This window comes from Schistocerca serialis, chromosome 1 (genome assembly GCF_023864345.2).
Source record: "Schistocerca serialis cubense isolate TAMUIC-IGC-003099 chromosome 1, iqSchSeri2.2, whole genome shotgun sequence".
Classification (NCBI taxonomy): domain Eukaryota; kingdom Metazoa; phylum Arthropoda; class Insecta; order Orthoptera; family Acrididae; genus Schistocerca; species Schistocerca serialis.
In genome coordinates this window covers 71,600,761-71,623,329 of record NC_064638.1, presented here as the reverse complement: position 1 = coordinate 71,623,329, position 22,569 = coordinate 71,600,761, and the positions used below count along the sequence as shown (strand labels likewise).

The 22,569-nt window shown below is 43.9% G+C and overlaps 1 protein-coding gene and 1 pseudogene across 2 annotated transcripts in view; one reads left to right on the top strand and one right to left on the bottom strand.

Moving 5' to 3' along the window:
• The window catches only part of LOC126461788 (uncharacterized), a 425,449-nt gene that overhangs the window by 228,255 nt on the left and 174,625 nt on the right, over nucleotides 1–22,569 (top strand). The window contains exon 4 of one of the 2 annotated variants that reach the window (XM_050096023.1): nucleotides 11,739–11,960. The exons of the other annotated variant lie outside the window; for it this stretch is intronic. Within the exon in view, the coding sequence (XP_049951980.1) occupies nucleotides 11,739–11,960 (222 nt within the window). The remainder of the gene's footprint in view (nucleotides 1–11,738; nucleotides 11,961–22,569) is intronic. 2 annotated transcript variants of the gene reach the window in all.
• LOC126424881 (5S ribosomal RNA) lies at nucleotides 228–344 on the bottom strand (annotated as a pseudogene).

Here is a 22,569-nt window from a genome sequence, read left to right as displayed (position 1 = left end):
TCAAAGCGGTCTGTTCTTCAGACATAGCACTCCGTCTTCAGGCCACAAGTGGCCCATCGGGACCATCCGACCGCCGTGTCACCCTCATTGAGGATGCGGATAGGAGGGGCGTGTGGTCAGCACACCGCTCTCCCGGTCGTTATAATGGTTTTCTTTGACCGGAGCCGCTACTATTCGGTCGAGTAGCTCCTCAATTGCCATCATGAGGCTGAGTGCACCCCGAGAAATGGCAACAGCGCATGGCGGGTAGATGGTCACCCATCCAAGTGCCTGCCACGCCCGACAGCGCTTAACTTCGGTGATCTCACGGGAACCGGTGTATCCACTGCGGCAAGGCCGTTGCCTCTTCAGACATAGTATACACCTTAAATTACGTGTGTGACTTAAATTACTTTTTATATTTGAAGGTAGTATCTGTTCCCGAAAGAACAGATACCATTGATGAACGTGCAGCTTCTCTAGAATGAAATGATAATTAAATCGACACCTTAGCTACAAACAGGCGTTGATATACATCATTGGGGACATGTTGAAAATGTGTGCCCCGACCGGAGCTCGAACCAGGGATCTCCTCCTTACATGGCAGACGCTCTATCCATCTGAGCCACCGAGGGCACAGATGATAGTGAGCCTGCAGGGACTTATCCCTTGCACGCTCCCCGTGAGATCCACATTCCCAACATGTCCACACCACTGCATTCGTAGTGCGCCCAATAGCTGTTTGCCCAACGCACTCATTACTCGTAGCAGATTAATCTACCAAGTCCCGTACGAGTTGGGGCATAGTGTGTGCGTTCGCGCAAGAAGGTCAATGGCCGGGTAGCCATATTTTAACTATATATGAAGGTAGTATCTGTTCCCAAAAGAACAGATACCACTAATGACCGTGCAGCTTCTCTAGAATGAAATGATAAATCGACACCCTAACTGCAAACAGGCGTTGATATACATCATTGGGGACATGTTGAAAATGTGTGCCCTGACCGGGACTCTAACCCGGGATGTCCTGCTTACATGGCAGAGCTCTATCCATCTGAGCCACCGAGGGTACAGATACTACCCTCATATATAGTTAAAATATGGCTACCCGGCCATGGACCTTCTTGTGCGAACGCACACACTATGCCCCAACTCGTACGGGACTTGGTAGATTAATCCGCCACGAGTAATGAGTGTGATGGGCAAACATCTATTACGCGCACTAAGATTGTAGTGGTGTGGACATGTTGGGAATGTGGGTGTCAAGGGGAGCGTGCAGGGGATAAGTTCTGCAGGTGCACTATCCTCTGCGACCCCGGTGGCTCAGATGGATAGAGCGTCTGCCATATAGACAGGAGATCCCGGTTTCGAGTCCCGGTCGGGGCACACATTTTCAATATGTCCCCAACGATGTATATCAACGCCTGTTTGCAGCTAGGGTGTCAATTAAATTACTTCTTGTTGTATTGCACTCTACACTTCAAGTACACAGCTCGAATGAAGCTGACGATCGATCGTCGTGTCTTGCGTTTCATATATGGAGTAGCTGTCATCTCTTTCTGATCGCTCTTATTTTTCATATGTCCTGCATACAAAGGCTGTTGCTAGGCTGTGTCATGGTAGCTGAGGTTTTATTAATTTTGAAACTGTCGTATTCTGCTCTTGGACTGGGTGGCAATTAAATGGCGATTCAGTTTTTTGTTTTGTATGTATGTTCTCTCTTATTGATTTCGTTTGCATTATACTGTACACAAGTTTCCGACAAGTCTACTAGACACTGCACTTCTGCTAGATCGCAAGAACATGTTGACACCGAGTTTTGCGTACTTCTACTATTTATTTCACAATAATCACGGAGATGCCCATCTCGCTCCAAACTCCTCGTTTCCTACGGGTGCACAATCGCTGTACAACGTTTATGTAGGCGTCCTTTGTAGATGAAGCGATTTCCTGATGCTCAGACCTATTTTTAAACCTCAGGTGAACGATCACTTCGGTAATAAGGTAGCCATGTTCATCGCGTCATCTGTCAAAGCCGACATTTTGCATCCCAAGGAGAAGTTCCCTGTGTGTCTGGTCTTACTGCGTCGTGCTTGATCCATCTGTCCGTAAGAAAACTGCTTTTATGTTTTGTGTTGGTAAAGTGTAAATACCTGATTTGCAGATGAACACATCCCCATAATAGTTCTTCCGAAATCTGTCCTAACACAACATTCTTTAATATTAACTGAATGTAGAGTGCAGGGTGTCACGTGTGCTTTACTTGGTGTGCTCCATTAACCGCATTCAGAGAAGATTAAGATGGATCTCTTAAAAGAGCCAAGTGTTAATTAATTATAATCAAATTACTTAAGGAGGCAACCATGCTGACACAAGTCAACCATGTCGACATGTTACAATAGAACTGATTTATTTTATGTTCTGCATATTATTTCAGTCTGTAAAATTACTTTTGTGCTATACCGTTTTAGTCTACTTAAGACTTCCTCATTATCCACTCTTTCGTCTCACGTTCATCAAAATCAAATGGAAAACTGAAATTTATTAGAAGAATGTGAAGATGATGTGAAATGAATCAATCCTGCGACGAAAACGTGCAGTGATTTTTAGAACATACATAAATCCTATGAAACAGAATGCAGCACAACGCAACGGAAGGTTTTAAACAGCGTATAGCTGGTTGCTGAGATAACTGAGCAACTAAGTGCATTTTCTACAACTACAAATAGTCTCGAAAGAACGATTGTTTTCAGGCGACATATATTTTACGGAAATACCTAGAAAAAAATTGCGATAGGCACCTAAACGTCTTGGCGTAGTAAGGATACGCTGCATTAAGGTTCTCTACATTGCCACTAAAACTACTTAATGAAATGATTTTGATACATTTCATGCGTTGGCCTACTTTCTGAGGCCTTATTGCAGCCAAGCGTGCAGTGACAAATCGTTCAATAAATTGAAAGTAAATTGTTGTGGCGGTACAAATTATAGGTAGGAATTCAAAATCCTAGAATAACGACGTGCGATGGACGCCGATCACGTACAGTGGCTTATTACTTTATTGCCCAACAGTGAAGTGAAGCTGATGGCAATATTGCTGTGATCGGCTTCCTCCAGCTCTATGGCGTTTATTTCCGCCCGACGAAATAGTAGAGTTCAGTATAGTTCCACTATTATCTGTGATGGTGGAGCTTCAGATGAAGGTGATGATGTCGAAACACTGATCGCAAAACACCTTCAGAAGTGTCTGAAGATGAAAAAGGAAGGTCCCCACAAACTACTGGAGCGCAGAAACGAAAGGCGGGCATTACACGTGCCTCTTCTGGTAGGGACTTAACGTTATGCAGAACTATGTCCTTTTTCTTCTTCATTATGTATCGATAATGGAATGAACCTGAGGGATGGCGTCCTGTATCAAAGAGGAACAGAAAATCTAAACTGACATAAAGCACAAAACCCGTTTACCAAGATAATGAATCTTTCAACAGTTGTGACCTCTCGCTGGTAAAAGTGTCATAAAACGTGTGGGCCATGAAATGAATTGCATTAGGGAACTAGCTGGTTATCCGCCATTTCCCGTTTACCATACACTAAAACAGAAAAAGAATGAAACGAAATGAAGCCTTTTTACAGTCTAAGTACAAAATTCATTTTTACTTGGTGTTGAATATATAAAAGTGGTACACAAATTACAAATTGAAATCTACTACATATTCATTGTAGTATTAGTTTATTACAAAAATTGACTGCATACAATATTGCTAATTAGCGCAACAAGAAATAAATTCTTCAGTGGATCCACTGAATCCAGGGATGTGATGTCCTAGACCCACGGTATTATTTTTGAAAATCGTATGCGTACAAATTTTGGCTTAAAGTGCTCCTGATGTTTCTCTTGGTTTTCATAAATAGCTTAAGCAGAATGTCGGCATGATAAGTTTTAAAGGACTCGGCAGATTTCCATCATCATCCTTTCGCTGTTTGCGCCTGTACTCCATCTCTAAAAACTTCATCGTCGACGGGGCGTTAAATCATGACCATCCTTAGGATTTGCTCAAGAAAGAAGAAAATCTGATTTCGGGTCGCGTCATGGCACAAATATTCAGTTGACACAACGTACTCGTTGCGAAGTAGGTTGAACATTTCTGAACCGTTTTCGCTGTTACCATTTCCTGTCAGTGTATCTTCATTGGTATCATACTTATTGACTACATTCAATTCATCGTAGTGAGTTTCATTCATACAAACTTTTTACCGTGACATAGAAATGGTGAGCTTGAAAGGAACTTTAACTTAGAGATTTTGAAATAGTTTATAAATACATCTCCTCTGCTCTTCTTGGTTGCAAGAAGATTTGTACATGTTTATTGAACACTTAGTATGGGTATTGCTCCGAATACGATGTAGTGATCAATTCAGAAATGTCGGAATTGCAGATCATTGGAACGTTGCCCCTCCTAGTACCAGATTTCGTCATCAGTCTGACACTGCTGTCTTAAACTCATCCATACTGAATGGAACTGGTTGAGGTCCACGACTGTATTATAAATATGTGAAATACTTTTTAATGTTTCAGTCATTTTTTACTAACATTTATTAGCGCGACTCGTTTAGACACCGTGCTGCCCCCATCAGGTGCAATGCAGTAATAAATGTCCATGCTAACAAAAAGATGTAATCTCTGATGGCGAGGGGAAAGCAAAAGCTGAATTGTGACCTCCTGAGCTATATACAGGGTGAGTCACTAACTAATGCCACCTAGAATAACTCCGAAAGTATGATAGTAGCTGAAAAGTTTGTGGGACAAATGTTGAATGGGACAAAGTGGGCCATAATATGACGTTGGTTTTCTGTTGCTAGGTGGGGCCGCATCAGAGATTTGGAGGTCAACTTTGTTTCTTTTTTTTAATTGAGATGCTATAGTTTGGTGCTTATTTTCTGTTAGCTGCTGTCGAGACGAATCCAATGATGTGTAACAGTAAGGTCTTTGAAGGTCAACGAAGGTCAAAAAGGTAGCATGAACCTCCATTTACAGAAGGCGTTCGAAGTGATGACCATTGGTATCAATGCAGTGCTGCAATCATCATGGACTGAGTGATATTGCTTATCACATCCATACTTATCGAAGCACATGCTCTGACAATTCTGTCTCGTATATCGTGCAAATATAAATATTCGCCGAATACGGCGTATCCATCTAACGTGCCATTGACATGTAAATCAAGCGAATGTGAATGATGTATTCCTTCGAAGAACAAGTCGATATGCTTCTCATTTACGGAGAATGCCAAAGAAATTCAGTGAGAGCTAGAGACTCATACGCTGAAAGACATCCTCAATGTAGTCATCCTACACGTCGTACATTTAAATATGTGTACGATAAATTGAGAACAACTGGATCTTTAACGCAACGGAAACATATCCAGCAAAGGAACGTTACTAACGACGAAATGGAAATTGGTACTCTTGCCACTGTGGTTCGAGATCCTTGGGTTAGTTCGCGTTAAATCGCAAGGGAATCTGGTATGAGCCAGAGTATTGTTGTTCGTGTTTTGCACCGCTATTAATATCATCCTTGCCATATCAGTCTCCACCAAGAATTAACTGGTAGGGATTGTATGCGTATCATTGAATTCTGCCGATGGACTCCAGATTCAGAGGGATAACACATCTGTTAATCTGATTTTATTTAATGACAAGGCTACATTCACGAAACATGGAAATGTTACTTTGCATAAGATGCATTACTTGGCAACTGAAAAGCCATGTTGGCTGCGGCAAGTTGCGGTCGGTGAATGTATGGTACGGGATTCTGGAGGACAGAATTACAGGCCCCTATTTCATCGAAGGAAATATTGATGGTTGGAAGTACACCACATTATTGCAAGAAACATTAGGTCTCTTACTAGAAGAAACATCTTTAGGAACAAACAACAGAATGTGGTGTCAACACGATAAGTATTCGGCACATTTTCGCAGATGGCCAGAAAGGAGTTCCAGAGACAATTCCCAAATCGTTGGATTGGACGCGGAGGAGATGCGTCGTCCGCATCGTTCGCCAGACTTGACGCCTCTGGATTGTTTCTTGTGGGGATTCGTAAAAGACAGTGTTTGTAAAGATGCTCCAAATATACCTGAAGATATGCGAGAGAGAATTGTCAGAGCATGTGCTTCGATAAGTATGGGTGTGATAAGGAATACCACTCAACCCATGATAAGAAGATTGCAGCACTGCATTGATACCAATAGTCATCACTTCGAACACCTTCTGTAAATGGTCGTTCACACCACCTTTGTAACCTTCGTTGACCTATTACACATCATTGGATTCGTCTCGATAGACGCTATCAGAAAATAAGTACCAAACTATAGCATCATATTTAAAAAAAAAAAGTTGACCTTCATATCACTGAAGCGACCCCGCCTAGCAACAAGAAACCAACGTCACATTATGGCCCACGTTGTCCCATTCAACTTTTGTCCCACACTTTTCAGCTCCTATCATATTTTCGTAGTGACAATAGTTAGTGACTCACCCTGTATATAGTTCCTGTACTACGTATACATGAGGGAGGCAATGTAAAGCTATCCTCATTTGACCCTCGCGAAATTTCTCGTAAAGTCCAACAGAAAATTTTATCTCAGTCGAATCATGTAACAGAAAAATCAAAACACGACGTCGGCCTTTATCCATGAAAATCCATCTTATTACTTTATTAACACATTAAGAATTGGATAGGATAATAGCACAAAAGGCCTGGTTCTCTTTTAAATATTCCCATCAAAATTTTTTGTCGAAGTATGGCTGTACAAAGAAATTACGCGGCAACACAATGTAAATGAACGGTCCCCACTCTAAAAATAAATAAATAAATAAATAAAATCAATTTATCTTGTATCACATAGAGTGGTTAGCCTTCTACGAGCAATGTGGCTGGGGAAGACATGGATGAACAAACAAAAGAAACATAGGGTTTAGGACAGAAGATAACTCAATCACACGCCCGTCCATTTGTCAAAGAAACAGCAATGACCGTGATGCTCCACTGTAAACAACCGCTACCAAGTGCAATACTCATCAGAAAAGCCATGGTTCAACTATGAATATGCAGCAAGCCGCAAATAATGTGTTTAACTACACATTGCAAAAACCAAGGAAAATAATGCACACTTGTAGGTATTTCTTCTGTTACACAAGATTAGATCTGTTCAGTCATAAACAGTAATGAATTTCGATGGACTCTGAAGAATACTTGGCTGATCATACCACTTATACACATAAAGAAAGAACTGAGTTATTCCAAAGAAAATCAACTTTCATTTGGAAAACTCTGTAGGTAATACATAAGTATTGAAGGTGCGTGTCATTGCTGCAGATTAATGAAAAAATGGACTCAGTTCCTAAAATCATTCATGAACAACACCACCAAACTTCAGCTTCCCATAATTTTCCTCAACCTTTCTTCCTAATTTACTTTACACATTGAAATGAGTCCACTTTAGGAGCTGTACACGAGAACAAATTCCTTTGTGCTGTACTCTTAGTAGCTTCAAATCAACTCCCACACAGAATACTTACTTCCAAAATACAACTAATGTTCAAAACGCCCATAAAGCTACAGTAGCTTACATGAATTTATGATAATATAGAAAACGCTGAATAAGATTATTAAGAACAAATATCAGTGTCACTAAGTATATTTAAATATCTCAGCCCAAGAGTGTCCGAAGGACACAACAGTTTTTCCCAAGTCTCAACAAAAGAATGTCCTAGACCAGACGTATCGTAATAGCTGTCACTTTTCAAGCGTGGACAGGCACGAAAAAGAACCACGGTATTCGCCTTGCACACTTAACTGAGTTTACCTGACCACCCGCCTACCCTGACGGTATAGTTAGGGCTGTCTCCGTTTCCACCTACGCTACTACTGCTTGCAAAACTGCGGTAGCGGACTACAACTACTGCCTGCCTTCACGAAACTCACATTCGCTTATCTCAGTTGCACATACTCGATTAAATTATGGGGAAAATACACAGGAAAGGCAGAGGAACAGATGCGTCAGTGGAAAAATTGAGAATAAAACGACGCACTTCCTTCCTTTGCATACAGGTAGCGTGTGGCGACATAACACGGGAATGACGTAAAGTAGCATCAAATATATAGGGTGATTCAGCGGCTCTTACTTATGGGTTTTATGCAACCTACAACGCCTTGAAAAACTACGTGCGACATTTTCATTTTCTCTCGCTCGCTACATGAATACTGTTAGTCCTGCAGAAAAAAATGAACAGGACCTTGTAAGGGGTTCACTACCCTGCTGGAGCAAATGTAATTTCGATGTATGCTCACGCGCTGCCTGCGACAGAAAATATATTTGCTGCAATAGAGTCGCAGGTCAGAGCAGTCTCGGCATCTGTTGCAGTCGCTCACTGTATAAATTTTGACGTAAGCAGGGTTACGCTATGGCCAGTGAAATCAATCTGAATAAACTGAAAAATTCTTACCTCGTGATGGTGTCGCCGGATAACGCTGTCTATATATCTGCTTGTGAATGGCACAGCTTAGTGCAATGCTGGCCTATCTACTACTACTGGACATTTGTCTGAGATCTAAATTATTAGAATAACTGACTTTGCTTATTGACACAGCTGCACAGCTAGTCGTCTGATTACTAAACAATACATGACTATGAACTGAGAAGATTTCTGAAAAAACGGCTCTGAGCACTATGGGACTCAACTGCTGTGGTCATAAGTCCCCTAGAACTTAGAACTACTTAAACCTAACTAACCTAAGGACATCACACACATCCATGCCCGAGGCAGGATTCGAACCTGCGACCGTAGCGGTCGTGCGGTTCCAGACTGTAGCGGCTTTAACCGCTCGGCCACTCTGGCCGGCTAGATTTCTGAAATACTTAAATTTAAAATGAATGACTGGATCGGGACTGGCAATGACTTAAGGCAAAATTATTCCTTCTTTTTTTTTTGAGTGGCAAAAATTATATTCTGAAAATCTTTTACATTATTAATAAAGACCTCCAATCCATTGTTTGAAAAATTAAATATTTCAAATGTGGGTCAACTGGTGCTGACGAATCACAAAAAAGATTGAAACAAATTCATATTAACATCTCAGACAAGTGACTTAATTACACGCATGCCAACAAAAATAATAAAATTTACCCTACACTACATGGCTGTGAACTGCGCTGTACCAGCAGCAGACTACAACTGCCCTGTAGCAGAGAGCGACTGCAACTAGTGCCGAGACAGCTCCGACCCGCGACTCTATTGCAACAAAGATATTTTCCGTCGCAGTCAGCGTGTGAGCAACACATCGAAATTACATTTGCTCCAGTTGGGTAGTGAACCCCTTACAACCCTTTTGTAGGAAAATTAATGTAATTAAATTTTGTACTGAGTAACGTTTTCGCTAGAGGACACGGTTTTCGAGTTATTCAAGAAAAACGCGTTCGAAGGTCACTTTTGTGCGTTTCTCTAAAATAATTCGAAAGCTGCGGCCTTCAGTGAAACCGTACCACAGTACAAAATTTAACTACATTAAATTTCCTACAGAAAGGTTCTGTTCATTTTTTTTTCTTTAGGACTAATAGTTTGCACGTATCGAGGGCAAGAATATGAAAATGTTGCACTTAGTATTTGAAAGCGTTACGGATCCACCTCGACAGATTCCCTGCGATAAATCTATTATGTAATTGTAATACCCCTGTTAATAGCAGCATGTTCCTGTGTCGTAATGATACATATTACATTACTGGCCATTAAAACTGCTACACCACGAAGATGATGTGCTACAGACGCGAAATTTAACCGACACGAAGAAGATGCTGTTATATGCAAATGACTAGCTTTTCAGAGCATTCACACAAGATTGGCGCCGGTGGCGACACCTACAACGTGCTGACATGAGGAAAGTTTCCAACCGATTTCTCATACACGAACAGCGGTTGACCGGCGTGAAACGTTGTTGTGATACCTCGTGTACGGAGGAGAAATGCGTACCATCGCGTTTCCGACTTTGATAGAGGTATGATTGTAGCCTATCGTGATTGCGGTTTATCGTACCGCGACATTTCTGCTCGCGTTGGTCGAGATCCAATGACTGTTAGCAGAATATGGAATCGGTGGGTTCAGGAGGGTAATACGGAACGCCGTGCTGGATCCCAACGGCCTCGTATCACTAGCAGTAGAGATGACAGGCATCATATCCGCATGACTGTAACGGATCGTGCAGCCACGTCTCGATCCCCCAGTCAACAGATGGGGACGTTTGCAAGACAACAACCATCTGCACCAACAGTTTGCAGCAGCATGGACTATCAGCACGGAGACCATGGCTGCGGTTTCCCTTGACGTTGCATTACAGACAGAAGCACCTGCGACGGTGTACTCAGCGACGAACCTGGGTGCACGAATGTCAAAACGTCATTTTTTCGGATGAATCCAGGTTCTGTTTACAGCATCACGATGGTCGCATCCGTGTTTGGCGACATCGCGGAGAACGCACATTGGAAGCGTGTTTTCGTCATCGCCATACTGGCGTATCACCCGGCGTGATGGTATGGGGTGCCATTAATTACATGTCTCGGTCACCTCTTGTTCGCATTGACGGCACTTTGAACAATGGACGTTACATTTCAGATGTGCTACGACCCGTGGCTCTACCCTTCATTCGATCCCTGCGAAACCCTACATTTCAGCTGGATAATGCAGGTCCTGTACGGGCCTTTCTGGATACAGAAAATGTTCGACTGCTGCCCTGGCCAGCACATTCTCCAGATCTCTCACCAATTGAAAACGTCTAGTCAATGGTGCCCGAGCAACTGGCTCGTTACAATATGCCAGTCACTACTCTTGATGAACTGCGGTATCGTGTTGAAGCTGTATGGGCAGCTGTACCTGTACGCGCCAGTCAAGCGCTGTTTGACTCAATGCCCAGGCGTATCAAGGCCGTTATTACGGCCAGAGGTGGTTGTTCTGGGTACTGATTTCTCAGGATCTATACACCCAAATTGCGAGAAAATGTAATCGCATGAGCCGGCCGGTGTGGCCGTGCTGTTCTAGGCGCTTCAGTCTGGAACCGCATGACCGCTACGGTCGCAGGTTCGAATCCTGCCTCGGGCATGTATGTGTGTGATGTCTTTAGGTTAGTTAGGTTTAAGTAGTTCTAAGTTCTAGGGGACTGATGACCACAGATGTTAAGTCCCATAGTGCTCAGAGCCATTTTGTAATCACATGTCAGTTCTAGTATAATATATTTGTCCAATGAATACCCGTTTATCATCTGCATTTCTTCTTGGTGTAGCAATTTTAATGGCCAATAGTGTAGTAAAAGATGACTGAAGCAGGGAAAATTATTTCGTAAACAGTGTTCTCTCGTGTATCACTTTAATATCTTCATAGATTTTTGTGAGCAAATTTGGTGCAACGATATTACAGACTGCCGTGGAGCGGCAATACTTAAGAGATAGGATGATTTTACAGATTTTGTCCTGTTTCGTTTTACGGTCGTTGTATGAAACACAAAATCAGAGAGGGGACGTGCGAAAAATTTATACTGGGATGCTCCGCTCTAAGGACAGCCGTTATTGAAACCAGTGTGCGATCATGTAACCAAGCAACACTGGAAGTATGCACTCAGGAGAGGTGGTATTACTTTGAGAGGTGGTGGCCAGTGAATGACAGGCGGTGGTGCAGGTAGGGCGGTGAGTGACGAGCGGTGGTGTGTGGGCAGGACGAAGCGCTCGCTACGCTCGATGCTGATGGCGCCGGGGACGCTGTGGTGCGGGCCAAATGGGGACGTGGCGACGTACGGCCGTCTGGGGCCGCTCAGCCAAGAAGACCGCTGCTGCAGACAGCACGACCGCTGCCGCGCCAACATCAACGCCTTCGCCACCAAGTACCACTTCTTCAACTACCGGCCCTTCACCATCAGCCACTGCCTCTGCGACCATAGGTAAACATCACACAGCGCTTCACACGGACCGTGTTCTGCTTGCACTATTCGACGTCCTTGCTCGGGCCTCCGGTTCTCTCCTGTTGGCCGTGCCAACACTTTTACTGCAGGTAAAGTAGGGAGAACTCATTCCTTCTGAGCTTGTATCAGAAAAGACCAGTGAACGGAAACCAGTTGAGTGTCACGGTGCTCGCAGGACGTCTGACCACTACAGCTGGGTAATGTTGACCTTCTTCACCGGTGTTCACTTAGACATAATTGAAGCTCACCTGCGTCGTTTCTACAGCGTTTTTTGTCCAACTTTGAGGGGTGGCCTTCGATGGAGAGTTTATACTTCCAATCTGTGGCAGTCTAGTGACACAGTCCTTCCTTCAACATCTTCATCCACAGTCCGCAATCCAACGTGTTTTATAGAGTGGAGATACCTTTATACCAATTTCCTTTCCCGTCCCACTCATAAACCGAGCAAGAGAAATAGAATGAAATTTTCACTCTGCAGCGGAGTGTGCGCTGATATGAAACTTCCTGGCCGATTAAAACTGTGTCCCGGACCGAGACTCGAACTCGGGACCTTTGCCTTTCGCGGGCAAGTGCTCTAACGACTGAGCTACCCAAGCACGACTCACGCCCCGTCCTCACAGCTTTAATTCCGCCAGTACCTCGTGTCCTACCTTCCCAACTTCACAGAAGCTCTCCTGCGAACCTCGCAGAACTAGCACTCCTGGAAGAAAGGTCCCGAGTTTGAGTCTCGGTCCGGCACACAGTTTTAATCTGCCAGGAAGTTTCGAGCAAAAGAAAGATTATTACCTGTATGTGTGAGACCTTATCTCGCTTGAGTGTTCCAAAACTCATAGCAAGGGTTGTAACATTCGAAAATGAGCCGTGTGTAACACCCGATTGCAGCAACACATGTCACGAGTATAGACTCCATATCCAAGGAGTCCGTTAAAAACTGGTGTATAGTGAAAATGGCAGCACATCGCCAGTTAATCGCCTTCGAATGTGGGTTGATAATCGGTGAAAGACTCGTGGATGACAGCACGTCAGAGTTTCAGTAACAATTCGAGTTTCCAAGGTAAACAGCATCTATAGTGGACCTTCAGTATAACGGAGACAATGTTTCCACACCCATAAACCGCCACACAACGATCGGGCGTCACGTCATCTCAGCAGAACCATCGACAAAGTAGTGAATGCAAGATTGACTCCGACTTGAATGTGGGATGTCGTGACCCGACTTCTGTCTGGACTATATGCAGACGCACCACATGCTCTTCAGCAGGCGACGGCCGGAAACACATCCGGAGGCTTTTCATTACTTTTGGCCACTCAATGTACCGGGTGATCAAAAACTCAGTATAAATCTGAAAACTGAGTAAATCACGGAATAATGTAGATACAGAGGTACAAATTGAGACACATGCTTGGAATGACATGGGGTTTTATTAGAACTAAAAAAATACAAAAATTCAAAAAATGTCCGGTAGATGGCGCTTCATCTGATCAGAATAGCAATAATTAGCATAACAAAGCAAAGATGATGTTCTTTACAGGAAATGCTCAATATGTCCACCATCATTCCTCAACAATAGCTGTAGTCGAGGAATAATGTTGTGAACAGCACTGTAAAGCATGTCCGGAGTTATGGTGGGCACTGGCGTCGGATGTTGTCTTTCAGCATCCCTAGAGATGTCGGTCGATCACGATACACTTGCGACCTCAGGTAACCCCAAAGCCAATAATCGCACGGACTGAGGTCTGGGGACCTCGGAGGCCAAGCTCCTTTTATACACGTTTGTCATGCGCAGTCACTGACGTTTAGCTGTCCAGCGCCATCTGTCAAACATTTTGTGAACTTTGTTTTTTTTTTAGGTTCTAGTAAAACCCCATGTCATTCCAAGCATGTGTGTCAATTTTTACCTCTCTATCTAAATTATTCCGTGGTTTATTAAGTTTTCAAATTTATACTGACTTTTTGATCACCCGGTATTTTCTCGTTACTAGCGAGGTAAACATTGGACGCGATAGAATCGTTCTGCAGCCTACTTCTCCAAACTTCCTCGCTTGCGTTCTCAAATAGATCGTTTCTTCCCATCAAGGATGAAGCTCAGTGAACATTTTCACAAAACTCTCGTACTGATGCAACCGAGCGGTAGCAAATCTAAAGCTCGCCTCTGAACTACTTCCATGTCTCCTTAAAATACGATCTGGTGGGTATCCCAAACACTGTAGCAGTACTCAAGAATGGGTCGCACAAGTATCCTGTACGCTGTATCCAGAATACATTCGCAGCACTTTCCCCCTCTTATATTCTTCTTAAGTCTCTTCTTTCTCTCATCATTCTCAGTTTTCTCTTGTGCTAGAGTAGCCTTGGGACACCTTCATACAGCCGAATGAACGCCTGTAGAGGGAATACTATGTATAGGGTATTGGGCACTGATCAAATCCAGAAATAAACTGAATAATAATGACGATAGTTTGAATAAATTTTGTTTGTGCATTACGTCCTATCATTCTCTAAATGTGAGAAAGAAATCATGAAGAAACCTCTAAAGTATAGCAACTCGTCGAGAAAGCGCAGTGTTAAGATACTGGACTTCCATTCGTTGGACGCAGTTGAAAGACCCGTCCAGTCATCCAGACTGATTATCCCTTGTGCTCCGTCTCTGGAAACCTCGTCATCACAGGACGGTAGACCGTACGCTTCTTTTACGATCCCGAGGTATAGTACCGAGCGAGTCCAACCTTCTGGTGTCCTTTGCGATTTTTTCATTTCTAAAGACCCTAATATTTACCTTTTTCTTCACTGTTGTTTGATAAGTACGATGCAGGCTACCATCATTTTACGCAAGTAGTATATCCGATGATTTAAAGAAATGTATAAGAATAACGCAAAATACAGAAGTTCTCCGTAACAGTAAACTCACATGTATATGAAGCTAACAATTTCTCAAGAATTTCATGATAATTTTGTAAGTTGTGTTTTCTGATGTGAGGATGATAGTGATATTCGAGGAAAATTGATGTTTCAACTCTTTTGCCTCATGCGTATAGAAACTTTCAGATCGAGACACTCTTTAGGGGAAAAACAGGTACTTTAAACAATCTGTTGATGCCCAGTCTCACCAACAATTTGTGAAGTTCTTTGAGAAATTGAAAGAGAAAGATTACGTCTATGAAGAAACGTAAATGACATGCATTACATATTTCTTTTGCATGTAATCACAGAAGCTGTTTACAATAATTATCAGTTATATTAAGTGGTGAACCGAAATACGTCCCGATATTACAATAAACAAGAAAGAAGTAATAATATTAGGCTAAATTTTTCAGGTTCTGTTGGTGTTTCTTCTTTGTAATGGTGACCAAGCAAAATGGATTCGTGTCTCTTTGCTATCATCTCGACACAAAACTTAGTGACTGTCATTGGCGCCCATCAATGTACGACAGAACAGCGGTGACCCGGCCTGGGTTATATTCCAGGTACTGCCAGAGATTGTTCCTCGGTGGGAGGGCTGGAACTTGGACATCTCAATCTCGCGGTGGCAAATGAAGAACACGTTGAATGAGAATTAACAGCTCCAAGGTTTGGAAGGCAGGCAACGGCCGGGGCAGCGGTGTGCTGCGCCCGGACTCCTAGAATACCGCATCCGCAATTTGCCACATGACAAAGGATGACACGGCGGTCGGTCAGCATCACGCGGTCCTCCAGAGCTATCGCAAACTTTACCCTCTTGTTTTCTTTTTATTAGCTTACAAGGGGAGGCCGCCAATTGTGAAATTCAGATTCGATTCATACTGCGCATAATAAAGCTCATGGCCAGAGGTGTAATGTGGCAAAGCACCAAGATGCACTTCTCAGCCGTTGTCGAGAAAATCGACAGTTAAAAGAAACCGTTGCGGTGAAATACTCTCTACGGTTTATAACTTTCTACAGCGTCGTGGCGCAGCGGTAAGCGCTCGGGTTAGTAATCCGAAGTTCGCCGGTTCGAATCCCGCGGCATGCAACTTTTTTTTATTATTAGTTTTTTGTAATTCAAATATACACATATATATATATATATATATATATATATATATATATATATATATTATAATAATCATAAAAAGTTGCATGCCGCGAATTAATGAATTGCTTATGCAGGTTCGTGAAGGCGGATGCTCTCCAATTGTACCGCCTCCATTTTTCCGTTTGTTTAACAGGGTGTACCAAAGCTCTCACGCCCGCACTGATTTTCGACGATGTTTTAAGTTGCGCTTGGGACCGCATCTACCTTCTTTCGAAGTTAGCAGGCAACTACGCTGTTATGCGGCGGCTCGTTTCGGCCCATTCAACATCTGTCCATCAAGTGTAACGAGCGAGTAACGGAGTTTATATTTCATACCTGCCACAGCAAATTTGTGTTCGTGGGGTCTCTATTCTAATTCGAACGTTTGACTTACGCTATACGTATTCGTTTCGGAATATCGTTTCTACGTCTTCCGTTAACTATACGTGGTAAACATTATGAAGACAATTAATAACATTTGTGAAATACAACTTTGTTTGCGGAAAACATAATGATGTTCGAAGTCGCCAGTTTTTCCACGACGAACGACTTTCAACAACATATTATATGCATAATTGTTGCAACTGATTGCCGGGAATTATATACATGTGCATGTGTGTATATATATATATATACACATTTAAATTACAAAAAACAAATACTAAAAAAAAAAGTTGCATGGCGCGAGATTCGATCCGGCGACTTTCGGATTACAAACCCGAGCGTTTACCGCTGCGCCACAACGCTGTGGAAAATTGTAAATCGTAGAGAGTATTTCACCGCAACGGTTTCTTTTTAACTGTCGGTTTTCTCGACAACGGCTGAGAAGTGCATCTTAGTGCTTTGCCACATTGCACCTCTGGCCATGAGCTTTTATTATGCGCAGTATGAATCGAATCTGAATTTCACAATTGGCGGCCTCCCCTTGTTAGTAAAAATCGGTTGATGCGTGCCAATGAAGTCATGGTAGTGAATTAACATGAATTTCGTCAAGCCACATGCGGTCAAATGTCGCGTATTCCTGTTCAAATACCACAAAGGGAAGCAGGTTGTCTCCAAAAATGTTCACATAACGTACATCTGTCATTGGTCCCTGTGTAATACGCCCGGGAGTACGAATGGGCGGGGTCTTTCAAACTGAAGCGACCGTGCGCCCTGTCCAGCCCACGCATCTGATAATACCGCGGCGGTCCTACTGTCCTGCTCCACACTGCCTGAAATTATCTATCGAAATATGCAGGCGGGTTTAGGGGAGCCACTCAACGTTAAAACACAACACTGTCCTGTCTGGTATGAACATCTATATTCTGAGACGATATGGAAACCACAGGTTGCACTGTTTACACTCTAAATCGTAAATGTTTATCCCAATTAACAATCTTGATGATTAACAGTCCAAAATATCATTCGTACGAGCGTACGCGTAACAGACACGATGCTGGTGATTGTTGATGATGCGGAAGCCGAATGATCGAACGAAAGTTCTTACGCTGGTCACACATACATAATACTCCTCCTTGTCACTAGTAATGATATAACACTGTTCGTAAAGTTAATTTTTCAGTTCTCAGTTCCAACATGTACGAGCGTGCGCGTAACCGTCGCGGCGCGCCTGATTGTTGATAATGCGGAAACGCGATGACCGAACGCACGTCCTCACGCTCGCTACAAGACACTCTTTTATGGTAACTAATTTCTACTGATACACATCAGTTCATTCTGGGAGACCGAAAACGGCGCGGATGATTGGTACTGTGCGACGCGAAACGAGAGGATACACAAAATAAGTTATCGGTGGCACTACTCATTTTTAATTACATCTTGACGCACTTTCCTCTGAATTACTTCCATATTTAATCACTTTACTGTAATAGCACTTGTAACAACACTGCAACCTGAATACTAACAATGCTTCTCACATGCAGAGCTATACACTACACAACATAACAGTTCCGTGTCCCGTGCTCGACTCTCTAGACGCGGCTGCCCGCAAAGATACTCCAAAACCAAACCAGAGATATGACAGTACACTTACGCCTGTAGGCAGACAGAGGGCCTAGCTTTCTCACCATTACAGACAAGGAAGAAGCACTGACAGAATAGGATACAATGGACAAAATTAAGCTTAATTAAGCGTACTTCTTTCTTGTTCCTGGGTATTCTGTAACACAGTAGTAATATAATTATGATTCATTGGGATTGTTATCTAAATGAGACGTGAGAGTCACGCTCGATGGTGTTTGCACCCCATTAATCAATTCCGGTCGCCTTACCTTTCGATTTCAGCTCTTTTCTCGGTTAATTTTGCAAAAACTTTCATAGAAAACACTAACAAGTGTTTTATCAGTGTGTTCATCTTTTCAAGAGCTTTGAGTGCCATTACATTCAAAAGAAACGTGTTACCTTGAGTATCTCGATTGATGCAAGAGTCAAAAGCTTTAAACATGATGACCTTTCTAGACTCTGAGAAGCTCATCTGCAGAAACCAGCACTGTTATAGGAAACAGCAGTCATGCGAGACACAGCTGGCCCTCTTTGAGCATGATATACAACAGGCTCTAGATACCGGCTCCCAGATTGATGCCATATTTCTCGACTTTCGAAAGGCGTTCGACTCAGTTCCGCACTGTCGCTTGCTACAAAAAGTGCGCGCTTACGGTCTACCCGATGACATATGCGGTTGGAGAGAAAGTTTTCTGACAGGGAGCAGTATGTCGTCCTGAACGGGGTGACTTCAACAGAAACAAACGTAACTTCAGGTGTGCCCCAGGGCAGCGTAATAGGTCCACTGCTTTTTACGATTTACATAAACCATCTGGTTGATGGTATTGACAGCGGCCTTAGACTGTTTGCCGATGATGCTGTAGTCTACAGGAAAGTAGTATCACACGAAAGTTGTGAACAAGTCAATCAAATTTACAGAAAATAAATGCGTGGTGTAATGACTGGCAGTTATATCTCAATATTAGTAAGTGTAACCTACTGCGTATAACAAGGCGAAAATCCCCATTAATGTACGAGTACAAAATAAAAGCCCAGTCTTTGGAAGCGGTAACGTCCGTCAAGTATCTGGGTGTGACTATTCGAAATGATCTCAAATGGAATGATCAGATTACACAAGTAACGGGTAAGGCGAACTCTAGATTGCAGTTTATTGGTAGAATCCTGAAGCGATCCAGTCCTTTAACAAGGGAAATAGCTTACAATACGTTAGTTCGTCCAGTCTTAGAGTACTGTTCGTCTGTGTGAGACCCTTACCAGTCGAGTCTGATTCAAGAGATTGAGAAGTTCCAAAGAAGAGCGGCAAGATTTGTGACTGGTACAATTAGCTATCGCGAGAGCGTTACAAATCTCATTGAAAGTTTGAAGTGGGACACACTTGCAGATAGACGGCGCGCTAAACAGAAGGGGCTGCTCACTAAATTCCGAAATCCGATCTTCACCGAGGATGTAGAGCATATATTATTACCACCAACTTTCTAATCGCGCAATGATCACCATTCAAAGATAAGGGAAATTAGAGCTCGTACTGAGGCGTTTAGACAGTCGTTCTTCCCTCGCGCGATCTGCGAGTGGAACAGAGGGGGGTAAATATGACTTTGGCGCGAATTGTGCCCTCCGCCACACACCGCTTGGTGGCTAGCGGAGTATACATGGAGATGTAGAAACTTACCGCAGAATTACGCGCCTCTGCCCACTATCATTTGCCGAAAACGTTGTTTGGTATCTTGAACCGTTCACGAAAGAAAAAAGGTATATCGTCTTACGCGATTCGTCCTATAGAAGAATGTATAGATCTTGCGAGACGCCGTTGGGCTGCCGCGCCGTAGCTCGGTCGCCTCCTAGCAACCGCGCGGCCTGTGGACGCTGGCAGTAAAAGAGCCGGAATTTCGTTCCAGCCGGCCAGAGTGGTATCGTGTATAAATTATCCCCAAATGCCCTGCCCAGGCTCCTTATTACGGACGGGCAGACTCAATTAACGTCGGCGGGCCCGGCGGCGGGGCGCGGTGAGCGCGATAAGTTTCGCCAAGTCATTACCCCGGCGGGCCCCTCCCCGGCGTTATGGCGTCCATCTTTTGACTGGCGTTAATCTCTTTTACGGCGATCGTTCCGGGAGGAACAGATCTGTACGGGGACCGGTCCGGGATAAGGCGGGATGCGCCGCTCCGCCTCAGACGGCGATAAGTCGGCCTCTGATTTAGCGCCTGGGCGTAGGCCGGCGTGTCCGAGACGCAGGGAATTAATTGTGGCCGATAAGCGCGCAAGTGTTTCCTCTCACCTCGCTGCGGCTGACCTGACAGTTCTCGCTCGTGATACCCGGAAGGGCTCCACTAACACGCCTCTCGTCGACTGACGATCCTCGACGATGTGCCACGGTGAGGATTCTGGACCCCATTTAAAAGACAAGGGATCCAAATCCAAATCCAGCTTCCACAATCCTCTCTATTATTTCCTTATCTGAAAAAATACGAGGGAGGATCGGAAAGTAATGAACAGTAATTTTGTTCTCCCCTGGTATTACACTTGGAATGCTGAATGCTGAATTTATAGTTTGAATTTCGCGCTACAGAGGGTATTTTATTTTTACGTGCAGCTCTAGCGAGAGAAGTATGTACTACGAAACAAACATGGAGCGCATGTTGCTGTAGTCAACTTGTGAAGAGCAGTGAAGCATAATTCGATTTTTGTGGACCAATGTGCATATACCGGAAATTCTGGGACATGCGTAACATGTGTGGAGACGACTGTGTGGACCGTAGCAGTGTCTCCAGGTGGTGTGTATTCTTCCAAGATGGTCGAGTGAATCTAAGTGATTCGACGCGCTACACCCTCGCAGAATGTTGGGTCCATTGAGGCAGCAATTTTAAACGACCGGAGTGTGCAACTGCGAACCTTATCGCAGCAGATCAGCATATCCTATGGGCGGTGTACGATATTGTTCATGACATACTGAAATTTATTGTGTTACGGACATACACAGCGTACACCACTTAACAGCAATGTAGCTCATAGTAACTGTTCAAAGCAGCGACTGCCGGTCTCAGTGCATGTATTTTAACGGCACACGCAGTTCTGCCGCATTCTCGTAAAGATCCCGACTGCTGAACACTGGAATTGGAAGCGGACGATAAACAGCGTACACCACGATCACCAAACGGGCATACTGTACACAACTCGGCTCGTAGCACAAGTGTCGTATGACGACCCCATACATCGCACCGGCACATCAATCTGTGACACATGCACACCACTATCCCTGATGTCAGCTGCCCGCTGCATCAGACAGCTTGTGATGTGTCCATGGTGAGGTGTGTTAGTGTGTACAGTGTATGGCTCGTAGTCAGAGATGGAACGTTACTGACCCCGCCACACAGCAGGACGTACTGCCCGTAAAGCAGAACGAATTTACAGAGAGCACTTTCCCAAAGTCGTCACCTTAAACAGAAGAAGCTTGTCTCCGTGTATAGCAGCTTACGAAAGACGGGGTCGTTGACGCCGCGAAGAGGCGGCCAAGGATGCCGCCAAAGACATGTCTGAACATCAGACTTTGAGGAGATGTTGTTGTATCATGTGGCTGACCACCCAGCAGTAACTGCTGGTCAGCTTGTTCTTGAAAAGCACACTTCGAATGGTACAGTGTGGAGAGTGCTGGTGGAACAGGTATTACGCTGCCACAGTTTTTGGAGTTTGTGTCCTTTGTTGTCTACGGACGGATGTAGGTTCGAGACGTTGGTGCACCAGTCCACTCCGATGTTAACGTCCGCGAGCACCTGAACAATACATGCCCTCATCGTTGGATTGGCAGTGGAGGTCCCGTACCATGGCCAGCACGATCGCTGGATCTCACACCTCTCGAATTTTTCCTCTGGGGTTTCGTCAACATTTGGTGTATGAAACCCCCGTAGAAGCGGATGAAGACTTGCTTGCTGCCGGCCGCAGTGGTCTCGCGGTTAAGGCGCTCAGTCCGGAACCGCGCGACTGCTGCGGTGGCAGGTTCGAATCCTGCCTCGGGCATGGCTGTGTGTGATGTCCTTAGGTTAGTTAGGTTTAAGTAGTTCTAAGTTCTAGGGGACTGATGACCACAGAAGTTAAGTCCCATAGTGTTCAGAGCCATTTGAACCATTTTTGAACTTGCTTGCTGCTCCTGGTACAATAGACACCAGGGAGCTTTGACAAAGTTCGGTAGAACTTCATGCGCCATCGCCACTCATGCACTGAGACTGGCGGTTGTCACTTTGAACAATTACTATGAGCAACGCTGTTGTTATGCTATGTACGCTGTGCATGTCAATAACACAATGAATATTCATTTCCGAACATTGGTTCCCTACCTCAATGTGAAGGGCTTATTTCAATAGTGCTACAAGTCCATTATTGTTCATTGTGAGATACAGAGTCCTAAAGTTAAATGAGCGCTGAAAAATCTGCAGTTGAGATACCGGAAATATTCAAGCATATGGCTTCTGTTTGTTTGGATCATTAATATCAGAAGCATTATAGGCAGAAAATTGGAGGTAATGGACTTTTACCACTATTGAGATAAGCCCTTCATATAATCG